At 52.2% G+C, this 20,048-nt stretch overlaps 1 protein-coding gene across 4 annotated transcripts in view; it reads right to left on the bottom strand.

The window, feature by feature from the left end:
• The window catches only part of ESRRB (estrogen related receptor beta), a 188,344-nt gene that overhangs the window by 55,169 nt on the left and 113,127 nt on the right, over window positions 1-20,048 (bottom strand). For all 4 annotated transcript variants that reach the window (XM_021099544.1, XM_001928051.7, XM_021099542.1 and 1 more), the window contains one exon: window positions 4,335-4,744. In XM_021099544.1, the coding sequence (XP_020955203.1) occupies window positions 4,335-4,744 (410 nt within the window). The remainder of the gene's footprint in view (window positions 1-4,334; window positions 4,745-20,048) is intronic.

Genomic DNA, 20,048 nt, shown 5'->3' with positions numbered 1-20,048 from the left:
CATGAGGACACAGATTCAATCCCTGGTCTTGCTCAGTGGGTTAAGGATCCGGCGTCGCCATGCGCTGTGGTGGGTGTAGGTCGCAGAGGTGGCTTGGAGTTGCTGTGGCTGTGGCGTAGGCTGGCGGCTCCAGCTCCAAAAGGACCCCTAGCCTGCGAAGCTCCATATGCCACAGGTGCAGCCCTAAAAAGACCAAAAGAAAAAAAAAAAAAAAAGATATTGTCAACTGAAAAAAATTAAAATTAAAATTAATAAAAAGGACTTGTTGCCTCTGGGTGTCTCTAGGACACCCGGGGAAGAGGTTCATTAGGTGCGGCAGGCCCTGGAGCTCAGAGGGGAGGCTGAGGGCTGGAGAATTGGGATTCATCCTGATGGCAGAGGTGGGAGGAGACACTGGGCGATTGAGGTGGGTCAGGACAGAAGGAGGAAGAGAAGAGGGGCCCTGGAAGCTGGAGATGGAAGGGACTTTCTTCTTTCTTTTCTTTCTTTTTTTTTTTTTTGTCTTTTTAGGGCTGCACCCTCAGCATATGGAGGTTCCCAGGCTAGGGGTCGAATTGGAGCTGTAGCTGCCAGCCTACACCACAGCCACAGCAAGAGCAACGCCAGATCTGAGCCTCCTCTGCGACCTATACCACTGCTCATGGCACGCTGGATCCCCAACCCACTGAGCAAGGCCAGGGATGGAACCTGTGTCCTCATGGATACTAGTCGGGTTGGGTTCAACCACTGAGCCAGGACAGGAGCTCCGGACATTCTTTTTAAGATGGAGATACCAGAGGTATTTAAATGCTGATGGAAAGGAGCCAGTAGAGAGAGGATACAAGAGGAGAGATAATGGGTAGGAGGGGCTCTGGGAAGTGGGGAGGAGATGAATTTCAGCCTGGGAAGAGCTGAGGCTGGGTGGGAGCCACCCCTTTCAGTTCAAGCGGGTAGCAACAAACATCCATGCCATCAACAATTGAGACACTGCCCATGTGAGAGAGGGGGCGTGATTTGGTGATAACAAGCTGAGGGAGCTCCCATCGAGGGCCTCCAGTTTCTCAATGAAATAGGAATGAGGCAGGGTCCTTGTTGAGTGAGAAGGCCAGGGTTTGGGGGTACAGCTTGGCAAAGACCCTCGGGTGGCTCCCCACATGGCCCCCCCATCACTGCAGTGACCAAGGTTTTCATTACCGTGGGTCAGTATCACCGGGCAGAAGCTGGCCCTCAGCCCTGTGATCCAGAAGCCACAGAAAGGAGCTCCATCTATCAGGGGCTGACTCACATTGCCCCGATTCAGGAACCTGATGTATAAGCCCAGGGAGGCCAGCACACTCAAGCAGGAGGAGAAATTGATCTGCCTGGCCAGCCTTGTGCCTAACCAGCAGGTGCCCTCCAAGAAGAGGACCTACGGGGGACCCAGGTCAGGATCAGAAAGAGGGTCATCAGCTCCATTGACTGTTTAATCACATCAAGGGTCCCAGGCCGACGCCCTTCTCCTGGGGTGGGGCCTTTGCCAAAGTCTGCCTTCTTTTTCTCTGCCTCCAGGGGCTGACCCATCCTCTAGGGATGGGATTTTTTTTTTTCTTTAGATACACAATTCCATCAGGTTGAGAGCTCCTTTGCCATGGAAACGTACAGTCCCTAGAGGACTGTGCCTTTTTGTCTACCTCCAAGCTCCTCTTCTCTGGGTGAAGTTCACACCCCCAGCACTGACACAGTCTAGACCTAGCAAAGTTGTAATGAACACTTAACATGCACTACTAGGCATTGATTACAAACCCCCTGGGGGTGGGGGGAGCTGCATCTACCTTGTCCAATGCTGAAGTGCAGGAGAGTACAAGTCTTTTTCCAGAAAAGTGTGACAATGTCATGTGTTGTGGCCAGAAGCTCTCTGACTAGTCCACTGTGCACAGCAGAGACCATATGCAAACAGAGAGGTGTGGCCCCATTCAACGACCACTTGATTTACAAAAACAGAAAGATGCCTCAGACTGTACTTTGCCCGCATCTCCCATCCCCTTCCCCCACCCCCTTCCCCCACCCCCACAGCCGGAGCCCCAGCGCAGCCGAGCACAGAGGGAGGCCTCAGTAAACATTTGTAGGGAAGGCATGGCGGTCCGAGGGCTTTGCTTTCTCCCTAAGTCAGTCGTGTAAAAGTTATCCCGTACTGGTGTGAGCAGTGAATTGAGCAAACAGAAGGATCTAAAGAAGGAAGGGGGGTGGTGAGCTAGCATGATTTTCGGAGCTGTCCAGGCATTTACCCTGTGACTAAAGGCCTTTTCAAAACTGGCTGAATATCCTCCTTAATTGAGAAGATGCCCCGGTTGGGAGCCTAAGGCTAAGCCTGCAGGCGCTTGTGCTCTAAGCCTTAAGATTCCAGCTTCTTGAAGGCAGGTACTCTGCCTCTTTCTCTCCCCGAAGCACTCTGCTCAGGGCAGGGACTCCTTAACTCGCCTAGATTCTAAGCTCTCAAGAGTCTAAGCTCATCTCTGGGGTTGTCCAATGGTAGGTCCTTTGTTTCCTCTTTATATGTTTCCCATTTTCCCAAATTTTCTACAACTTGGTACGCTCAGAAACAACAAAATCAAAATCTTTGTTAGAACAAGACCAAAGAGTGGATAAAGGAAGCTGAGTACTCCACCGGCCTTAGAGTTCCCTCTGCCCGGCTCTAGATGGAAAGAAACCTCTTTCGGACTGTAAATAAGTAACTCTTCTTGTGACAGGAGCACTTTGGCTCGGATTGCAGCAAATGCTGCTGTTTGTCTTTTGACTTCTAGGAAGAGATTGTTATCCTATTCATGGGAGCAAATAATTAAGACTATTTACACATCCTTTCTGTGGGCTCTGGACATGCTGATGAGTTCCTAGCACCCAGGCGTCCGTGGAGGGTAGGGTTCCTGAGGCTACACCAGCCTTTGCTTTCAGAAAGTTAGATCCAGAACTTTCCAGCACATTTAAGAGCATGGAGAAAAGAAAATGTAACTGTCTCCTAAAAAGAGACATTGATTTACCATATTGTGTCAATTTCAGCAAAGTGACCCAACCATATGTGTGTATATATATAATTCTTTTTCTCCTATCATTCCCCCATCATCTTCTATCCCAAGAGATTGAACGCAGTTCTCTGGGCTGTACAGCAAGATCAAATGTATTATTGTTGTGGAAGAAGGTCGACCAAATATTTTGGCTGCATTCTGACCTTCTCTCACCATCGGACCAGCAATTTGCAAAGGGCTAGGGTGCCTCCTCGGAGTTTGAAAAACTCGCCTCCAAGAGTCTAAAACAGTGGCAATCTTAGCAAGATTACTTCCCAAGATTACTGGGGAAGAAAAACATTGCTATTTCGGTAATGTAAATTGGCTTAAACATCTCATGTTTATTGGTCAAATAGCCAATGATATTGATTGGATATCAGACTGGAGGTTTTCGGCCCTGGCTGAGCTGAGACAGAATTACAGGCAGTGCTTTTCCAGTCTTGAGATTCCGGGGCCTCCTTTCCCAGACTCGGGGATACGGAGCGGGCAGGGACCAGCCTGCGTTCATTCACTGCACCAAAGGCCAGCCCAGTCCCTGATACAAAAGTGCTCAGTCGATATTTGCTGAGAGAGGTTTTTGCCCTCACGACTTTTTCTGGGAAAGATACAAGGGCCTGGGGTTTCAGGAAACTTACTTTTAACTCACTATATTCTTTGGCACTATTTGACTTTTACACCACGTTTATATGTTTCATGATATGTTATTTAATTTACATTTATATTTAAACATATTTGATTTAACCCATTTAATAAACCATCAGGGCTCTTGCCCTAATTCATCCAAGCAAGTACCCATTAAAGAGGCAGCCACCCCACGGCCATTGAAATATGACTCAACCCATAATGCAGACACACTGTACCCTAGAAGACAGAATGAGTGGTCTGGGGGCATTTTCCCTTGCTTTCTGGCCCTGACTCTTTCACAGTAAAGATGATTCATGTTTTGATAAAAATGAAATGAAGGACTCATTATGGTCTAGAACTGCGGGGGGAAATAGGCTCTTCTCCCCAAAATCAGCTTTTCAGGGTCACACATGCGACAGGGTCCCCCATCCTACCAGAGGCGCACCTGACCTAAGGCACTTGGGCCGGTTTTCTCGGGGTTTTCTGGGGTGCCCTATGTGTGCCTGCCGTTTCAACCCCAACCAGGGAGACAGAGCCCGCGGCCAGAATGCCGGGAGACGCAAGAGGCCTCCGGAAGCCGGGCTCCGGCGGGGCCCTGACCGAGCGGGCAGCTCTGGGGGTGGGAGGGCGCCCGCTTCCCTGTCGCACCCGCACCCCGCCCGGGCCCCGCCCGCTGGTCCTGCCGTCACGCACCTTGGATGGTCCTCTTGAAGAAGGCCTTGCAGGCCTCGCAGGAGGCCACGCCGTAGTGGTAGCCGGAGGCGATGTCCCCGCACACGAGGCACAGGCGCTTGGGGATGGCGTTGAGCATGTACTCGCACTTGATGGCCGAGTCCTCCATGAGGCCGCTGGCACAGTCCTCGTAGCCCTTGCGGCAGGGGGTGCCTCCCAGCCCCGCGCCCGCGAACATGGGCGGCGAGTCCAGACCGTTGGCGTGGGCGCCCAGGGCCAGGCCGAAGCCGCCGCTGGCGTCGGACGAGCCGCTGGGGCTGTGGTGGCTGAGGGCATCGATGCCCGAGGACGGGCTGGACGGCTCGGTCTTGATGAAGGAGCCGCAGCTGGAGCCCAGGTGCCGGTCGTCTGCGGACATTCTGTTCAGCAGCCTGGGGACACGGAGCGCAGGGAAGTCAGCTCAGAGGAGGGTGCGGTGGGTGTGACACCCTCCCGAGGAATTAGCTCTGGGCTCCGGGCACCAAGTGGGCGGGGTGACGGGGAGGGGCCTTATGCTAAGGCCTGGGTGAGATAAAATGCTGGCCCAGAAGGTCAATTGGCCTGAAGAATGGCAGGCGGCCTGAGCAAGTTTCTGGCATCATCCCCCCAGAACCTTCTGAGTCCTCAAAGAAAACACTAGGTTCAATCGATAAACTTCCGGCGAGGCACCCTAGCCCTCTGCAAATTGCTGCTCTGATGGTGGCAGAAGGTCAGAAGGCAGCCAAAATATTTGGTCAACCTTCTCGCACAGCAATAATACATTTGATCTTGCTGTACAGCACAGGGACCTGTGTTCAGTCTCTTGGGATGGAAGATGATGGGGGAATGACAGGAGAAAAAGAATTATATAGGAGTTCCCGTCGTGGCTCAGTGGTTAATGAAGCTGACTAGTATCCATCAGGATGCAGATTTGATCCTTGGCCTCACTCAGTGGGTTCAGGATCCGGCGTTGCCTTGAGCTGTGGTGTAGGTAGTAGACGTGGCTCGGATCCCAAGTTGGTGTGGCTATGGTGTGGGCAGCTACAGCTCCAATTTGACCCCTAGCCTGGGAACCTCCCTATGCTGTGGGTGTGGCCCTAAAAAGACAAAAGATAAATTAAAAAAAAAAAGTTATATATATATAGTATATGTATGGTTGGGTGACTTTGCTGTACAGCAGAAATTGACGCATTGTAAATCAACTATAATTTAAAAAATAATAGTAATACATTAGAAAGTCCAGGGTGCCAGCCCCTGAACCAGATGCCTCACTACAATGACCTGATGACCCACTTCACCTGGCCCCCGGAGGCAGCAGGTAAGCCCAAGCCTGGAGCTTCCCCAGAATGCCACCAACACTGAGATGAGGACCAGAGGTGCCGAGCCACCCGACCGGGGCAGGAGTCAAAGCTTGCAGCCAGGGCATCCGCCAAATTGGCTGTCCTCTGGGTTTTGCCTCTGGCCCAGGGTGCATCTTGGGGTGGCTCCCAGGCCTCTTCTTTCATCCTGCTGGCCTCCCTCTCAAGAGGGATGCCTCTGTCAGGCACACGAAGGAGCCTTCCAGCCCCAACTGCGAGCTGTTTCTTAACCTAAGTTTCAACCTTTAAGCACCCCTGCCTCACGCATAGAGCCAAGGGAGCATCAGCAGCAAGGCAGGAACACCATGAAGAGTCATAGAATATTTCCCATACTGAAAACTGCTCCTCCCAGAACCTTGCAGGGTGGGTGAGAAGGCGGGGGTGACCCTCCCACATCCCACCTCCCGGGATGAAGGGAGGGGCTTCTCCCAGGTGAGCCAGAAGAGTGGAGTTCAGGGGAATGCATTCAGGGAAGCCCAGCTCTAGTCCACCCTCAAGTGCTCTGGCCCAGGCAGGACCTGGAGTCGGGAGGCTGGGTCGGGGCCCACCTGTCCCTGTCCTGGCCTGGCTGGGTGGAAATCAAGAGGAGGCCAAGGTGGATGCCTGAGTAGCAGGGGAAAGTTAATAGGGAAGAGTCCTGGAGAATGAAAAGGGCTGGGGAGGGTGGCAGCATCGCCCCATTCCCAGAAAGACGACCCTGGGTTGGGAGGGAGGGAAGGAGGGTCCCGGTGCTGGAGGACCCATTGGGGAGCAGCCGAGGTCCTGCCTCCAAAGATGCTCAGAGGTAGCCCCTGTTTTCTGAGCCGCTTGCTGAGGAAAGCGTTGGTCACCACGTGCAGAAGGAGCAGTCTCCCACCCACAAAGCCCATCCTCACAACACAACCTCACAAACTTCAGATGGGGGGGGTGGCTTCCACTGTCCCTGGTCCCACCAATGACTTCATAGTCAATACCCGCCACCGCCCCCGACCCCTCCCCCGGAGGTCGTCCCATCCGTCTACACTTGACCATGTCGAGAGGCAGGGAACTCACTGCCCTGCAGACTGTTCTAATCAGAAGCAAGGAACTGCTTCTGATAAAAAGATAAAAGATACCTATAAGGCTCCCACTGTCGAGAAGTTTATTATCTACCGGAATGTACTGTTTGAAGATAGAGCCTTGTGGGTCTCTTCTGTTCCAAACGAATGTTCCTGAGTCTTCTGAGACATCTCCCCTCCTGGTCCCAAGTTTCCCCTCATCAGCAGAGGGTACCCTACTGACAGTCTCCCCTGGGTTTTGTTGTTTTTTTTAACATCTCTGGCTGATGTCCTGTCAGGTCCCCAGACTCCACAGGGTCACCTGCCCCTGCTCCATCCACCAGCAGGTCCCTGGTGTGTCCTCAGGAAAGGCCGCTGGCCCCAGCAGGCGTTCACTCTTCCCAGTGCACTTGCATGGGGTCTACTCTTAGATTTGTAAATCCCCTCCTGCTGCTGCTTCAGCCTCTGCAGTTCACGGGACCGCCCAGGCCCCCTGTGACAAACACTGCAGGGCAAGACAGCTCCCAGACCCCAGCCCTCCAGCCCACCCCTCCCCGTGGCTGGTGAGTACTCCAGAGATTTCTGGAGATAGACTCGATATAAACAGTCATTACAGCAACTGCTATATAGTGAGCATGAGTTCTATGCGGACCGCTTCAGCTCTCTCCCTTGTATGGGCAAGAAGCGTGTGCCCCGAGGAAAGCAGCTGAGGGCCCCGCAACCGTGCCCAGCAGACGGGCAGCAGGCCCCGGTTTTCCTCGAAGTCCTCCCCAGGCTCGTCGCTCAACCTTGAAGGACACCCAGGGCAGACAGGGGCTTCATCCCCGAAGCTTGGTGGCCCCTCCTGCTCCTCTCCTTCTTGGTTCAGAAGAGCACAGAGCATTCTTTAGGGGGCTGTGCTGCCAGGACGCACCCTGTCCAGGCCGCTGCCCTCAAGCCCTGCCCAGTCTCTAGAACTGAGAAGGAAGCAAATGTGACCCTGGCCTCAGAGTTGGCATGGAAATCCAGCTACTAATTTAGCGCCTGAGCCCCCGTTGAGGGGGGTCTAATGAGCTTATTCCTGCAGGCTGCCCGTTTCCGTGACCATTATTTTGGCCCCTCTAAGGGTCTTTTCCAGGGAGACTCAACGTGTACTTTGGGCACCTACTATGTGCCAAGTGCTGGCAGATAGCGGACAAGACCAGCACAGCCCAGACATCAAGAAGCTCATCCGCTCCCAGGAGGGACAGAGGCTAAACAGAGCACCAGAAAGGCAGGGAGCAGGGACGCCACGCTGACAGTGGCTCCCCTGCCAAGCCTCTGGTCTGGCTTCACTCATTCACTCATATTCATATTTGTCCTCCAGGAAACCTGCCCTCTCCCTCCATCCATCCTTGACTTCCAGGACACCATTCTTTTTTTTTTTTTTGGTCTTTTTAGGGTCACACCCAGGGCATATGGAGGTTCCCAGGATAGGAGTCGAATAAGAGCTGTAGCTGCCAGCCTACATCACAGCCACAGCAAGGCAGGATCTGAGTCGAGTCTGTGACCTACACCACAGCTCAGGGCAACGCCGGATCCTTAACCCACTGAGCGAGGCCAGGGATTGAACCTGTGTCAGATTCGTTTTCACTGAACCACGATGGGGACTCCAGGACATCTTCCCTTTATTCAAAAGCAAAAAGTAAAGGAAGGACAGAGGGAAAGACGTCCAAAAAGAGGGCAGAAGGAGTGGTCAGAGGAGCTGGAGGGGAAGAGGGAGAGGGCGAGTGGTGGATGGGCAGTAAGGGGAGACTTCGAGGTGTGCCCTTTGTGGTTCAGCGGTTGCGAACCTGCTGCTAAATAAATAAATAAATAAATAAATAAATAAATAAAAGAGAGCCTTCAAGAAGGGGTTGGTGGCAGGTCCCATGTAGCCACAACATCAGGGGGAGTCAGGGCGCAAGGGTCCCCTGCAGTGAGCACTCGGGGGGGGGGGGGGGGTGGCTTCCCCAGAACAGTGACATGGCATGGGGGGGGTATGGGCGTGGGAATGGGAGCCCCAGGGCCAGGGCTGCCAAAGGTATGGGACATAGACAATCCTTTCAGGAAGTTTGGCTGAATGGGCAGAAGGGGGGTGGGGGTCCTTCTTGGCCACCTTCAGGCAGCACCGTCCACTGGAACTTGGGGGCGGTGGGGGGAGAGAAGGAATGTTTTTGTTGTTATTGTCCGTAATTTATCGGTTGCTTTGATGAGGAGGGGGTGTGTTGAGAATGTAAGGAATTTAAGAAATTTAAAAATTACTTTCCAATGTGCTCTGGGCGATCCTGATCCCACCTTCTGACCCAGTATAATTGCCCGTCGCTCCCCACCTCTCCCCGGAGTAGGCCGTGGATTCTACGGCCACTCCGGGTTACACGCGGATGGTAAAGAGTAAATCAAGATGGAGAGATTGAAATTCCAAAGATGAAAGTCAGCTTTTCTCCAATTCTAGTCCAGCCCTCCTCAGAGTCAGCTGAGGCGCTTATGGATCAGGTAGCTCCCTGGATCTGACCCCACTCCAGACAGCTCTCCAATAGTCGCCTCTTCAGGGGGGGCCCAGAAATCTGCATTTGGGGTTTTGTGGGTTGGTTTGTTTTTAGCACTCCAGCTGTGACCTTAAGGGACTCAAGTTTGAATCCTATGGGAATAACAAGCGTAGTCAGGGGACCTGGTGGCAGTTTGCAAGGAATCTGGCTCCCTGGGAAGAGAAATGAGCTGAAGCAGTAAGAGGGGGAGGGGAGGTTGCTGTGCAGAGGGCAGGTGTGGAGGTGGCCTCTCTGGCCCCCATGCAGCCTCTCTTCACTCTGTGAAGTGGGAGATGAGGCCAGGAGGTCCAGCGAAAGGAAGAAAGTTTGCAACAGCAGCTCTGGGAAGAGGAGTGAACAGAAATCAGGTTAAGGATCCGGTGTTGTCACTGCTGTGGCTCTGGTTGCTTCTTTGGGTGGGTTTAATCCCTGGCCCTGGGAACTTACATGTGCCAAGGGCATGACCAAATAAAAGAAAAGAAAAAGAAATTGGGGGCATAGGAGTTCCCATCATGGCTCAGTGGTTAATGAATCCGACTAAGAACCATGAGGTTGTGGGTTCGATCCCTGGCATTGCTCAGTGGGTTAAGGATCTGGCATTGCCATCAGCTGTGGTGTAGGTTGCAGACGTGGCTTGGATCCTGCATTGCTGTGGCTCTGGCATAGGCTTGGCAGCTACAGCTCCAATTAGACCCTTAGCCTGGGAACCTCCATACGCCGAGGGAGCAGCCCTAGAAAAGGCAAAAAGACGAAAGAAAGAAAGAAAGAGAGAAAGAGAGAAAGAGAGAGAGAGAGAGAGAGAGAGAGAGGGAAAGAGAGAAAGAGAGAAAGAAGAAAGAGAGAGAGAGAGAGAGAGAGAGAGAGAGAGAAGAGAGAAAGAGAGAAAGAGAGAAAGAAAGAAATTGGGGGCATAAAGTTTTACCAGTTCTCTAATCAAGAAAAAAAAAAAATCATGGATCATAGACCTAAATGTAAAAGCTAAAAATATAAAACTTTCTTTTTCTTCTTACGGCTGCACTTACAGCATACGGAAGTTCCCAGGCTAGGGGGTCAAATTGGAGCTGCAGCTGCAGCAACACCAGTTCTGCAACCTACACCTCTAGGTCTATGGCCAGAGCTTTAACCTACTGAGCAAGGCCTGGAATTGAACCTGCATCCTCATGGATGCTAGTTAGGTTCTTCACCTGCTGAGCCACAACAGGAACGCCTGTGGGGGAGCTTAGATCTGGGTTTTTCAACCAGGTCACTCCTGACATTCAGGCCGGGAATTCTTCACGGTGGGGCTGTGCTGTGCATGGCAGACATTTGGCGGCATCCCTGCCCTCTACCCACTAGAAGCCAACAGGACCCCCACCCCCAGATATGACAATCCAGACCCTCTCCAGACACTGCCAGATGTCCTCCCGGGAGGCAAAACCACCCCCAGTTAGAACCACTGACCGGGATGTCGAGGGAAGAGGCGGGACAAGGGGTCCAGGAGCTGAGGGCTGGGCACGCAGTGTAGTTTGGGGATAGAGGGGAGTGATGCCAGAAATAGCAGAATTAGGAGAAAACGGGGGGGCCCAGGAGCAGGGGGGTTTCCAGGGGGTGGAAGCTGAGGTTTAGGAAGAAGGAGCAGGACCGCTGGAAGGATGGGAGATGGGGTCAGGGGAGATCTCAGAGGTGGAGCCTCGATGCCAAGGCCCAGGAGGATGTGGCCACAGGGCAGGTGGCCAGGGAAGGGTGCAGGAAGGGTGCAGCCTCCAGATGAGGGGGAGGCAACTGGTGCTCGAGCTCTGGGAAGAGAGGGTCATGCTGAGTCCATCTGTGTTTGTCTGGGACCCAGTTCCCAACTGGTCGATGGCTATTGACTTTATGGGAGGGGACCGCTGCCCCATCTGAGCTGCCTTTGAAAGAGCAGTAGTCAGTGGTCGAAGCCCCTCGAGGCAGCATGTTCCCTCTGATCCATCTCATAACAGGAGCGGCAGCCAGAGCCACCGTGGCCTCAATGTCACCACCATCTGATTAACATGGCCTCCCCTGTCCCTGCTCGTCCCCACCCAGCCTGCTCTTCTCAGCATCCAGTGTGTTCAGACCTCCAGGGATGCCTGAGCTTCCTGGGGGGCTCTCTGCCTCTGCCGGACATCACTTGGCTGAACGATGAGGTGGGTTGAAGATTTTCCCTAATACAGAGACCAACAGAATCTCCTAAGTTCCAAAGGAAATCCAAACTGCTCAGCTATTTTGCCACAGATGTCTAGAGGAAGAGAAATTCCAGTATATCAGCAAAAGACAATCATAAATTTCAAGCTGGAATCCCAGGGATCTGCCCCCCTCAAGGCCACCTGGTGGTGGAAAAGTGGGAGAGAAACTTCTGGAGGAACAGAAGCTCCTGGAGGGAAGAGGGATGGGCCAGCCTGATTAACCTTGAGCTTGGCTTCCTTTCCTCTCAGGCAGAGGGGCTGCCCTCAGAGCTGTCCACCGTCTCGGTGCTGAAGACACCCTGGTAGGAATTCCCGCTGTGGTGCAAGGGGATCAGGGATTAGCAGCATCTTTGTAGCGCCAGGATGCAGGTTTGAACCTGGATCTGGCACAGTGTGTTAAAGGATCTGGCGTTGCCGCAGTTGCAGCGTAGGTCGCCACTGTGGCTTGGATCTGATCTCTGGCCTGGGAATTCCATATGCCCAAGGAGGCTGAAAAAGAAGAAGAAGAAGGAGGAGGGGGAGGAGGAGGAGGAGATTCTGCCAAGTAAGGGCAGAAACAAGCCCCTGAATCACTTAATGGTTAGGAGCCAACCCTCTGTCGTCAGATGAGCCATTTCATAGTAGCTGTTGACTTTGAGTAAATAGCTCACCCTCTCTGGGCCTCAGGGTCCTCATCTGTAAAATGGGCTCAATGACGGCACCTCCTTCATAGGTTTGTTCTGGGTGAGCAGAGGCGAATGCAGGCAAAACATTCAGGATGCTCTAAGCAGCAAGTTCTTAGTGGACAGCGGCTGCCATTGTGATTCTCCCAGGAACCCCCTTCCAGAAAATCCAGCAGCTAGTGGCAGCCTTATGGTTAAATCCAGCAAAGTTCCTTCCTCAACCAAGTTCCCTGGATCTAGAACTGAGGATAATTCCACAAGGAACTTGCCATTTTCCAGAAGAGAAAGTGGTAGGTTAGGCAAATTAAAAGGCTAAATAAGCCTGAAATGGGACTCCGCGCTACAGAAGAAAAATGGTTTCTGAACACTTGAGGGACTCTTATGTACATTTTCTTAATTAATTTTCTAACCAGGGGCCCCTGGTTTAATGAATAGCTTTCATTAAGGCAGACCCTCAGACCCTCCAGCAAGGCTTTATTTGCTAGCAATCAGCCCCTCGGGCGCCTGAAAGTGACACAGCTCAAGTTCCTTTAAAAATAGCATTAGCGGATGCAGTACGAGCCTTCAATGGAGGGCTAGGATGGGGAGGACCACGTGGCTAAACATGAGTGACCGTCCAGCTCCCCCCATTCCTGCTGGGACATGGATTCTTGGGTGCTTATGACGCGGGAAAGGGGGAGGAGAGGAGGGAAGGAGGAAGGGAGGGGGGCGAAGGGGAGAAAGGAAGGGGAAGCCAGTAATGGAAAGTATTCTGGACAGGGATTATAATTAATCCAATTTCATGCATCCGAGTCCATTAGTTATACATATATTTTTCCCCAAACTCAGATATTTCTTTAATTCAAATTGACCCCCCCCCCCCACCGCAGAATAGTTTGGAAGTTTGGATCGCCTATTTCAATAAATAGCAGGTTTTATCACTCCTTGTGAAATCTTGCAATGCGTCTCTTTCAACAGTGGACCCATTTTTCTGGATGCCGCTACAGCAGGAGTCAGTGACTCATAAGCGCTCAGAGATTCTCCTGCCTGGCCTGGTGACAGTCAGACTAGAGCTGAAGCCCCTAGAAGTTGTGACTGACTCACTCAAAGACACTAACTAAAGAGTCAGGCTGGCTGGGGGCTGGCTGAGGGTGTATAGACACGGGGGGGAGGTGAGCTGCACCGGGGAACAGCCGACACCTGCCACCCTCCATCGCTCCATCACTCCTGCAGCGCTGGTCCTGTGCTGGTTCATTTTCTCTGCTCTCCTTGGGGACACTTTCCTCATTCTCTTTCTCCCTCAGGGGTCCCTCTGGGATCCAGGACTACGAAATGACCCAACAGCAAACTGGCTTTGGGAAGAGTCTGCCTCCTCCTGTATGCTGGAGCTCAGGCAAAAAAAAAAAAAAAAAAAAAAAATCTGTAATTAAGCATCTTGTCGTTCGAAAGATTAGTCAAAACCAAGCTGATCCCCGACAACTGATTGAAATCTCGTTCCACACAAATTACGGCTCGGAAAATAATGATGGGTAATTAGTGCCTTTCAATCGGGCCTTTTTATCCATGAAGTTCCAGGCTGCATCCATCACCACGGGAAGAGAGAGGCTTCACCAAAACAGGAGGAGAGACTGCTGGACGCGGAATGGCCACCCTGGGACACTGGGAGGGCCCGGTCCACACACAAAGCTCTGGCCCACAGTGGACAGACGCTGCTGGTGTGCACGGTGGCTGTGTGCAGATTAGAAAGGGGCTCCCCCTGAGGAGACCAACTCAGAACTTCAGCCCTCACCTCGGTCCTCTCAGGGGAGTGTCCTCATGCAGGACCCAAACGAACCCGGAGGCTCTTACTTTATTTATTTATTTTTTATTTTTATTTTTTTGTCTTTTTGCCATTTCTTGGGCCGCTCCCGTGGCATATGGAGGTTCCCAGGCTAGGGGTCCAATTGGAGCTGTAGCTGCCAGCCTACGCCAGAGCCACAGCAATGCGGGATCCAAGCCCGCGTCTGCAACCTACATCACAACTCATGGCAACGCTGGATCCTTAACCCACTGAGCAAGGCCAGGGATCAAACCCGCAACCTCATGGTTCCTAGTCGGATTCGTTAACCACTGCGCCATGACGGGAACTCCTGGAGGCTCTTACTTTAGCCTATTTGGCCAGCTCTGGCCTCTGACACCACAAAGGGGTGTGTCTGGAGGAAGGACAGCTCACAGTTTCAGAAGATGCCCTCAGACGACAATCTTCCTTTCTTATTTTTTAAAAAATTTTTTTGTCTTTTTGCCATTTCTTGGGCAGCTCCCGTGGCATATGGAGGTTCCCAGGCTAGGGGTTCAATCAGAGCTGTAGCTGCCAGCCTACGCCAGAGCCACAGCAACGCAGGATCCGAGCCGCGTCAGCATCCTACATCACAGCTCACGGCCACACCGGATCCTGAACACACACTGAGCAAGGGCAGGGATCGAATCCACAACCTCGTGGTTCCTAGTTGGATTCGTTAACCACTGTGCCACGACGGAAACTCCTAATCTTCCTTTCAATAGCTATTGGAGATCTGACATCTGGGAATTTATCTTTTTTTTTTTTTTTTTTTTTTTTTTGCCTTTTAGGGTTGCACCTGCAGCATATGGAAATTCCCAGGCTAGGGGTCAAATTGGACCTGCAGCTCCCAGCCTACACCCCAGCCACAGCAACACCAGATTCGAGCCATGTCTGTGACCTATACCACAGCTCACAGCAACGCCGGATCCTTAACCCACTGATCGAGGTCAGGGATTGAACCCGAAGCCTCATGAATACTAGTCAGGTTCATTACCACTGAGCCACAACAGGAACTCCTTATCTTAACTCTTCTGGAATCTGTTGAATCATGCCCCCCAACCACACCTGCCGCCTGTGGAAGTTCCTGGTTCAGGGATCAAACTTGCACCACAGTGGTGACCCAAGCCACAGCAGTAACAATGCCAGATTCTCAACCTACCGAGCCACACAGGAACTCCTCTTTTTTGCTTTTTTAGGGCCACACCCACGGCACATGGAAGTTCCCAGGCTAGGGGTCAAATCAGAGCCACAGCTGCCAGCCACAGCCACAGTCACAGCCACGTCACCATCACAGCAACGCCACAGCCACAGCAACACCAGATCCAAGCCTTGTCTGCAACCTATACCATAGCTCACGGCAACGCCGGATCCCCAATCCACTGAGTGAGGCCAGGGATCGAACCTGTGTCCTCATGGATACTAGCCAGATTTGTTTCCGCTGAGCCGAAATGAAAACTCCCAGAAACTCCTTCATGAATCTGTTTTTATTTTCACCCTGTATCAAGCAGTGATATGGCAAAAACATCCCACCTACTGTCACTGAACAGATTTGGCAGTTTCCAGATGGCATTTAATTCTGGAGGAGCCATGGTCCTGGGCCATACAGATTTGTGGTCAGAACTGGCCTGTCTGAATTTGAATTCCAGTTCTGTCTCTTTATAAGTTATTTAAACTTTCTGGGCCTTGGTGTCCTCGTCTGTAAAACAGGGGTGGTGATAACTATAGGATTCATCTCATAGGGTGACATCGAAGAGTAATAAGTTAACACAGAAAAGAGCTTTAAGCAGTGCCTGGCATGCAGCAAATGTTCAGTGACGACATCTGCAGCTGTTACCAGCACCCCTTTTTGGTAATGAGGAGATGGCTTCCTTTAGGCCTCGATAAAGTTCAGTTCCACAGCCAGCAAAACTGTCTTGTTCCCTCTCCTTACATCAATCATTCATCCATGCAGCCACCTATCCACCTCCACTTTTTTTTTTTTTTTTTTTTGCTTTTTAGGGCCGCACCTGCGGCATATGCAGGTTGCCAGGCTAGGGGTCCAATCAGACATGTCTGCGACCTACACCACAGCCACAGCAATGCCAGATCCAACCTGTGTCTTTGACCTACACCACAGCTCATGCCAATGCTGGATCCTTAATCTGCTGAGCGGGGTTAGAGATAGACCCTCGTCCTCATGGAGACTAGTCTGGTTCATTACCGCTGAGCTACAAAGGGAACTCCCTATCCACCCTTTTAATCATGCATTTGTGTATGTCTCTGCCTTCGGAGCTTCCAGCAGGAAATTCTCTTTTGAGACAGAGGAACTCCTTATTACTAAAACCAACTATGAGAACTAGCTAGCCTCTTTCCTGGGAGCTGACAGCCAGCTCCAACACTCTCTCTATCTTACTTCCATGTGCACATTAAGCTGCCACAGGGGAGTTCCCGTCGTGGCGCAGTGGTTAACGAATCCGACTAGGAACCATGAGGTTGCGGGTTTGGTCCCTGCCCTTGCTCAGTGGGTTGGCGATCCGGCGTTGCCGAGAGCTGTGGTGTAGGTTGCAGACGCGGCTCGGATCCCGCGTTGCTGTGGCTCTGGCGTAGGCCAGTGGCTACAGCTCCGATTCAACCCCTAGCCTGGGAATCTCCATATGCCGAGGGAGTGGCCCAAGAAATAGCAACAACAGCAACAACAACAACAAAAGACAAAAAGACAAAAAAAAAAAAAAAAAAAAAAAGCTGCCACAGGAATTGTCCCGTTTGCACAGATGGCTCGGCAGAGGGACCCAGGGCTGGGCACCTGACCCGAGCTGGACAGTGAGTCTCTCCCATGAGACCTTGGTGTCAAAGCTGCCTCTCCAGGGACAGAGGCCAGAAGATGGGCAGCTCAAGTGTAAGTGAGGTCATGCTTCGAACCAATGTGCAATGAGGGAGAAAACCGAAGCAGAGAAGGCAGCAGAGAAGGGTCATGGCCAGGGGCAGAGACCAGGGTGTCTTAGCTGGCAGGTGCTAGAGAACATGGCAGCACTTCTCTTCAGGTGAGCGACGAGACCTGATTCCCTGGTGTGGCAGCTCGCGCAAGGGGGTTCTGACCCCTAACCAACTCACACACCATCTCATTCATCCATCCACCTGCTCCCGCCTCCCTCATTCATTCCATCACTGTTCCTTGAGTAGCCACACTCTGCCAGGCATTGTTCTAGTCCTGGGGATGGACTGATGCCCAAGGTGGACAGGTTTCTGTCCTCAAGGAGTGACAACACCTCGTTCCATTGACTCTAAGCTACACCCTTTTTTCACATTTTAACATCTTGGCAATCAGAATGCATCAATGGCATGCCATAGTTTATTTTAATTAGTGGTTCCCAAAATAATGGTGTCTTTAACAATACATGAGAGCATGGATTCAATGACATACGATACGCAAGTATAGCTGAGACTGCCCCGAGTTCACCAAAAGCAATTTCATGTTCTTCGCAGACACAGGAAAACCACCTTTCCCAGTCTCCCTCCCGGGTCCTGGCCAATGGAAAGCAGGCAAAGGGAGGTAAGCCACTCCCCGAACTGGCCCATAAAAATCTCCCATGGCACTCCCTGCCCCCACCCCTCCCTCTCTGTGTCCTCAACCATGAGCAGGCCCCACAGGATGCAGGTTGAGGCTCCAGGTGGGGGTGGGGGGTCCCAGGCTTTCGGGGCTGGCAGAGCCACAAGTTGGAAGGAGCCCGGGCCCCTGAAAAACCTCCTGAAATGCTATCAGCCAAGCATCACCAAAATGTGATGTGGGCACGATGCAACCTGTCAGGCAAAGCCACGAAACAGCGGCGGGGTGGTGGGGGGTGGGGTGGGGGGGATGTAACCAAAGCGAGTGTTCCCCACCCGGACTAACACAGTAGGTAAACAACCAAAGAGGAGACATTCTTGCGATGAGCGCTAGGAAGAAAGAGCCAGGCCAGGGAGTAGAGGACAGGCTGGAGCAATGCCCAGACGGAGTGGCTCGAGAAGGCTCCTCTGCAGAGAGGACATTTAAGCAGAGGCCTGAGGAAAGACGGGAGGGAGGCGTTCAGGGAGAGCTTGGTGTTGGAGGAATGGCAGGGAGAGGCAGGCAGGCAGGCAGGCAGGCAGGCAGGGCCCTCTCCCAGCCAGGGGCAATCAGACCAGGCCAGGGTCTCAAAGGGCCCTGGTCTGTCCCGTGGACTCCTTTGCTAAAGAACCCCCATGATAAGCAGCTCACTGGTTCAGGTAACAGCTATTCCCATTTTTAGACAACTCAGATTGGTTTTTGTTTTTGTTTTTTCTTTTTCTTTTTTTTTTAAGGTTCTTTGTCAAGAGCCAAAATATTTCTTCTCTCTGGAGCTTTCGGTTATAGTGTATACACCTCTCTCCCTCGGGGCCTACAGAACACATCTAACCCGCTTTCCCGGTGACAGGCCTCTAGATGGCTGAAGGCAGCTTTCTGCTCCCTGGTGAGTCCTGCCTCACCAGGAACACATCTCCCGGACCTAGAATCGCTCCTGCTCACAGGCTGTCCTCCTTTGAGAATAATCCATCTGCTCTGTTTACTCATAAAAAAGGAGCATCAGGATTGAACACAGCCTTCCAGGGGGTTCTGACCTGTGCGAAACACTTCTGACACCTCCCGCTTCCTAGACACTATACTTCTGTTGATGCGCCCCTAGATGGACTCAGCCTTTATGGCACTTGACGTCCACTCTGCTCCTCGTACGATCACACATCTGGGTCTTGTGTGTGTGCTGCTCCGGGGCCTGACTGCCCCCTTTCTAGGTGTGTGCCCGCAGGGCAGCGTGCCGACCCAGTAAGAGGGACCACACTTCCATCTGGGCACAGTACTGGCCCTTTCCGTGTGGCCATGTGCACAGCCGGGATGACACAGGAATCTCGGGGCTCCCAGCACCCATTTCTCTTCCTGACTCAATTTTTTAGTCTTTGTGCTAATGGACAGCCTGGGCAGATGACAAAGGGGCATCTTAACTCAGGTGTGGAGGTTGGGACCTGGCACTGCCGCCCCCTGGGAGCCTGCTCCTGAGCTCTGTGAAGATGATGGTTCTGGGTATGGACTTGGAGGCATGAGGGCATTGATTCCTTTCAATAACTTGCCATTCCCCCATTTTGCAGGTGAAGTAACTGAGGCCAGAGGGGCTAAATATCTTAGCAGGGGGTCACACTGCCAGAAAGTGCTGGACTGAGTTACAGAGCAAAGGGAGCTAAGTCACAGCACTCTGCTGCTGGCAACAGCTGGGACTTCCCATCACAGTCCCAAGGAAGCAGAAGTCCTTCCCACAGCTGCCCACCCACCCTGGGGGTCGCTCTATGCCAGCTGTGCTGGCCTCCTGGCTGCTGCCTGGGGACTACCCCACACGCTCCCACTTGTACATGAAGGCAGGGGCTGATCGGCTCTCTTCTCTGCTCTTCTCCACTGTCTAGGACGCTTCCAGGCCCACAATAGGTGCTCAGAAAATGTTTGTCGAGTGAACAAATGAATACGGAGTCTGAGAGTTGGGTGGGATATGAGTCCTCAAGGCTTGTCCCCCTCAGGCTGTGACAGTCGTAGGCCTGAGCCACAAGACAGCGCCAGAGTCAGGGCAAGGGACTCAGAGGGCACCTCAGGAGCAGGGATCCAGCCAACAGTCCCACTGAAAGGACCTAAAGCGCTCCATCAGTGCTCATCAAATTTCACGAACCCTGCTGTAAAGTCTTTGCAAATTGTGTAAGTTGTTTTCTTACTTGGGTGGTTTTTTTTTTTTTTTTTTTTGTCTTTTTTAGGGCGTTGCTTGATTATATGTAAATTCCCGGGCTAGGGGTTGAATTGGAGCTACAGCTGCTGGCCTATGCCACAACCACAGCGATGCAGGAACTGTGGGATCGGAGCTGCATTACAATTCGTGGCAATGCCCAGATCCTTAACCCACTGAAAGAGGCCAGGGAACAAACCTGCATCCTAATGGATACCAGCTGGGTTCTTAACCTGCTGAGCCACAACAGGAACTCCTTACTTTCAATTTTTTTTCTAAGCACCCAAAACCATGTAACATGGTTGGCAGCAACTTAGAGAAGCTAGTGTCTCAGACCCACTTATCAAGAAATCTAGTTTGGGAGTTCCCTTGTGGCTCAGCAGGTTAAGAACCCTACTTAGTGTCCAGAAGGATCTGGTGTTGTCACTGCTGTGGTGCAGTTT

Source organism: Sus scrofa, chromosome 7 (assembly GCF_000003025.6).
Source record: "Sus scrofa isolate TJ Tabasco breed Duroc chromosome 7, Sscrofa11.1, whole genome shotgun sequence".
Taxonomy (NCBI): Eukaryota; Metazoa; Chordata; class Mammalia; order Artiodactyla; family Suidae; genus Sus; species Sus scrofa.
Note: the sequence above shows the minus strand (reverse complement) of the source record. Positions and strands in the feature narration are given on the sequence as shown.